At 39.1% G+C, this 5,094-nt stretch overlaps 2 protein-coding genes across 3 annotated transcripts in view; both read left to right on the forward strand.

Annotated features, from left to right (window-relative positions):
• Positions 1-2,647, forward strand: part of LOC109387144 (RCC1 and BTB domain-containing protein 2-like) — a 30,384-nt gene extending 27,737 nt beyond the window's left edge. Inside the window, exons 1-4 of one of the 2 annotated variants that reach the window (XM_019650864.1) lie at positions 332-767; positions 984-1,139; positions 1,377-1,527; positions 2,227-2,647. In XM_019650864.1, coding sequence (XP_019506409.1) covers positions 1,014-1,139; positions 1,377-1,527; positions 2,227-2,270 — 321 coding nt within the window. In that variant the 5' untranslated portion in view covers positions 332-767; positions 984-1,013 and the 3' untranslated portion in view covers positions 2,271-2,647. Of the gene's footprint in view, positions 1-331; positions 768-983; positions 1,140-1,376; positions 1,528-2,226 lie in introns of those variants that run through there. The other variant, XM_019650865.1, reaches the window with a different exon arrangement.
• LOC109387145 (RCC1 and BTB domain-containing protein 2-like) overlaps positions 1-5,094 on the forward strand; it is a 35,780-nt gene that overhangs the window by 7,985 nt on the left and 22,701 nt on the right. The window lies entirely within an intron of this gene.

Here is a 5,094-nt window from a genome sequence, read left to right on the forward strand (position 1 = left end):
AATAAGCTTCTGTTGTTTATCAGCCACCCAGTCTATAGTATTTTGTTACAGCAGCCCGAATCGACTTCAGATACCCCAGTACTTCAGAAGGTGACCTTATTTGAAAACGGGACAATTGCAGATGGAATTAGTTTAGTTAAGATGGTGCCCACCAGTATGACTGGTGCCCTTATAAAAAGGAAACAGATACACATAGAGAGGAATATGATGTGAAGACACAGGGAGAAGGTAGCCATCTAAAAGCCAAGGAGAGAGGCCTGGAATGGGACCTTCCCTCACAGCCCTCAGAGGGAACCAAACTAGCTGTTACCTTGATTTTGAACTTCTAGAATTCAGAATTGTGAGAAAACGAATTTCTGCTGTTAAGCAACTAAGTCTGTGGTACTTTGTTACAATAAGCCCTAGCAAACTAATATACATACTTTCTGGGTATTTCTTCCTACCGGTCCCCAAACCTGAGTGGGGGATGAGGGAAACCCATCCACTGTTTAAAATGAAGGTCAGAACTGACCCATCATCACCTGAGATTTCTGTACTGTTTCCTGGGTGGCACCGTCAGCATTGTTCTTTTCCAAGGACTGGCTTTGTTAAGACTTCAGCAGCAGATGAAATAGCAGTCTTCTGTCTCGTTCTTTGCTGTTTTTACAACCAGCTTAGTTTCCAGAGCTACATTTAAGACACACCCAACACTGAAAGCGCTTGCTAGACATTCAGCTCCCCAGAGTTCAGCCTTGGATGACTCCCGCGTCCTTGAGGAAAAAGAATAGGTGAGATCTGATTCCGTCCAGGGCCTTTGGCTCTTGGTTGCAGTGAGAGCAGTTGAGCTTGTAAAGGCAATTTCCACAGCTGGGAGAGAGGCCTGTCAAAACCAGAACGAGCTTGTTCTCTCATTAAACCAGTGCTAGCTCTTCTACAGAAGTGCAAGGGGCAAAGAAAATTTAATTTGTTAATAATAGTCTCAATATGTATTTTTTCCTTTTCAGCCAGTACAGGCTACTCTGTCATCTTTGAAGATGTTAGATGTGGGCAAGTGGCCAATTTTCTCCCTTTGTTCTGAGGAAGAACTGCAGTTAATTCGTCAGGCTTGTGTCTTTGGCAGTGCTGGCAATGAAGTTTTATATACTACAGTAAATGATGAGGTAATTTTGGAGAAAAAAATCAGCCACTCCTATTTTCAGTAATGGATTTGCTAAACTGAAGACCGTGGGGGGAACTAAGGAATTAAGGTTAAAAAAAAAAAAAGCACAGAGAGTAGATTCTTCTTTATTATTATATAATGAAGTGGTTTTGTTTGAGGAGGACTATTCCTATTTGAATGTAATTATAGGTTTGTCAGAAATAGAATGGCTTGAACTAACAGTGGTTTTCCCCCACAGGTTTTTGTGCTTGGCACAAACTGCTGTGGCTGTTTGGGATTAGGTGATGTCCAGAGCACCCTTGAACCTCGGAGACTGGATTCTTTAAATGGCAAAAAAATAGCCTGCCTCAGCTATGGGAGTGGTCCACATATTGTCCTTGCAACAACAGGTAACCTCGGAACACAGTGTGGACTTATTTTAGCAATCGCTTTGTTTGTTGAGAACCAAGACTAGGACCACCCTTACATTGAGAACATACTTTTTGATTGGGCAAGAGTTTCAGGCTCTGCCCTGTGAACTGGACTATGCTTTATCAGATATGAACATATCTGAATGTCAGAGTAAGGTAATGAAGCAGATGGAAGCTAGCAGTTATTGGCACTTTAGATGTAAGAATGGCAATGCTTTAAACCTATTTTGTTTATACTTTGTAAGTTAATTATTTTGCATTAGAACGCTGAACTCACGCTGGACTTTCTGAATTTGAGATTCCTGACATAAAAGCCAGATTCCAGGATCCCCTCTAACTGTTAGAATTCTGTGATTCTTACATCAAACAGATGGATGTCATTGGTTATTAGTAATACAAGGAGTTAAATATTCTCATGCTTATTTCATTAATTCAGAATAATAAGACATTACAATTAAAACATATTGTAAAATTTTTCTTAAGCTGAATATTCATGTTATTGGTGTTCTTTAAACCGAATGTAAATTTTATACTCTCTTATATATTTATTTCACATTTAAAAAATAAGTTTTAGGGATTTTTGGTTGCCATAATAGTGGCCTAGATTATTCAGACCACTTCTTCACTGCAAACAACTGAAAATGCTAGGTAAAACATTAACATTTTTTTTTCATAAAGGCACCAAAGCACTGACAAGGCAGAAAGGAATTATCAGACCGTGATTTGGGAGAAAGTGTGAAGAAGTCGGAGGGAAACTTGAAGCTAATTTTGCCTTAAAGATATCTGCGTATCCACTTGAATGGAATTGTGGTCTAATGTACTTCTGAGGTGAAGGGGTCATAGGTCAAAGACCTTGCACTATATAAAGGGCTGCACTCTCAGGGCAAGGATGAGCCAGTTCTTCCATCTCTATGGGACTGAAGTGAAGAATTCCTTGGCTCTGAACAAATCAGGAAGAAAAAAAGAAAGAAAACTTCTCCCTGAGAGGTTTAACAATGAATTTATATTCCAGTTCACATCAGACTGGGTAGTCCAAGAAATCTCAAGCCTTGAGTTTATTAAAGAAGGACCATTAAGTACCTTTAAGAAGTTAACACATATCCTTTCTTTAGGAAGGCACCTTCATTCTGGGCCTGAGGGAGAATGATGCCACTGAAAAATAAGTTTCCAATGGCAATTAGAAGCACATAGTCAAAGATAACCAGGTACAGAAGGAAACGGGCACCACGAATGAGAACCAGCAAAACTGCCAAATACCAGATAATGGAATTATAAGACACCGATTATAAGATGGCTGCATTTATCGTGTTTGAAGAAATAAACGAGTTTAAAGATACCTGCAGAGATCATAGAAGATTTGAAAAAGAACCAAATATACAATATAATTATCAAAATGAAAAACTCAGTGGACAAATTTTATAGCAGTTTGGACACAGCAAAAGATAAAATTAATAAACTGGAAGATAGATCAGAAGAAATCTGGAATGTAGCACAAAGAGATAATATGGTAGAAAAATACAGATAAAATGAGTGTACTGGAATAATNTGAAGTATCATAATCCACTTGGTTCTCGTATCGATGGAGAAGCAGTTATACAGGTAGCGTACACTCAAAGGAATAATAAAATGCATCATTTACTTTACAGAGCTGTATTTCCTTAATTATGTTTTCCTTGAGCTACTATTAAAATTCTGCTACTTTGCATTTCCCAAACAGATGCCAGCGAGAGACAGGGAAGATAGACTGGGTATGAGCAAAGAGTTAGTAAAGGAGAGCTGGCCTGGGATTGAGTCTCACCTATGGTAGTGTTATGCGCAGGAAAGAGGGTTATATTGCCAAGCTCTGATTCCCGGGTAGCTCCTTTTTCCTCATACAGAGTTTTCTATTGCTTACTCTTGGCTCTTGTTCAGCCAGTCCCTCACTTAACAGTTGGGCACAGAGATAATTGGGTGCCTTCTACAGAGATGGCTGCCATCATGCAGGGTGGCTGAGAGTAACTGAGGTGCTTCCTATAGGGTGCTGTGTGTGAATCCTTATACTAATATATGCTTTCATTATATATACAATGTATATATACTATATATGTACGTATGTATACAATATATGATGTACATAACTGTACATTCATGATTATACTGGACAGAAGAATGTATTTTCTGTGAACAAAGATGCTTCAGTTCCTTGAGACTAATATAAATATTTACTTCAAAAAGTATAAGCATATATACTTCATAAAGTAAATCATCAGTTCCCTATGAAATAGTTCCCCATAGATTTAAACAATGACTTTTGGATGACTAACCTTCAACAGCTAGCTTTCTGGCAGGTTTTAAAAGCAATGTATTTATACCTCTGTTGTGCTTAGGTTATATTGTAATTATTTGTTTTCTATAAACTGTGCGCTCCTTAAAGGGAGCCATCATGTCCCGTTTTTATTTTATTTTATTTAAAAAAATTTTTTTTCATTTTTAGCTGAGCCATCCTGCCACCTTTTGGCAGCTCAGCAGCAGCTCAGCTCGGGCCAGGCATCGAACCGCTGTTGCTCAGAGCTCAAACTCTTGAGCGAGGTCTTAACCAACTGGGCCACTCGGCCGGCCTATGTCCCGTTTTTATATCTTTAATATCAGACACTTAATAAAGGTTCAGTGATACTGTCAGACCCAGTGTTCTCTCAACCAGTAGCATCCTTTAACAAATGCACAATTGCAGGTGAACATTACAGACACCCACACTGGAATCCCAGTGGTTAGCAGAGTTACAAGCGGGGTACTATAGGTTCTGTATAGGTGGGCCAGGAAGAAAGTTTAGAACTAATGATCTGTAGGCAAGGGTTTAGGAGCTGGTTGAATTTACAACCTGATTCTAGGCCTCTAGAAACCACTTGATGTTGTAGCAGGGCAGGTTAAAATCCAACAAACTGCTTGAAAGGAAAAAATGAGGTAGCAATCAATTATTGTATTGCTGCTTATTTTCTCATTGTATATTGCCGTCTGCCCTATTTGTGCAAGACAGCCCACAGCGAAAGCCTTGCAAATGCAAGCAAACACTAGGCCTACCAGTAGTATCACTTTTTACGTGACCTTCTTATTCAGCAACAGATGTGCGCAAAGATATCCGGGCTCACCCGCTTAAAAGCTAGTGATCTCGGAGGATTAGTTAGTCTCTCCGTGCCTCAGTGTCCTCATATGTAGAATGAGGACAACAACGTCTGTGTCCTACAATGGAGAAGATTAGAAATGATATATAAAAACTCTTTTAACCAGCACACTAGCACATCTACATTAAATATTTGATGCCCCATCCCAAACATTTTTCTTTTTGAAATTTCTAGACTTAAATAGGAAAAAAAAAAATTCAAATGAAGACATCATAGAAGATAAGGCCTTGGTGATATAAAGAGGTGGGTAATTTCAGGTTAGACTATAAGCTAACATAATGAGAGTCTGTCCTTAGCTCTGTAGTGGCCCTTGGGTGCTGCCCAAAAGATAATAGAAGAAATTCTCAGGGCAGGGTCTTACAATTCGAGTGGCATGGGTTTGGCATGA

This window comes from Hipposideros armiger, unplaced genomic scaffold, assembly GCF_001890085.2.
Source record: "Hipposideros armiger isolate ML-2016 unplaced genomic scaffold, ASM189008v1 scaffold_148, whole genome shotgun sequence".
NCBI lineage: Eukaryota > Metazoa > Chordata > Mammalia > Chiroptera > Hipposideridae > Hipposideros > Hipposideros armiger.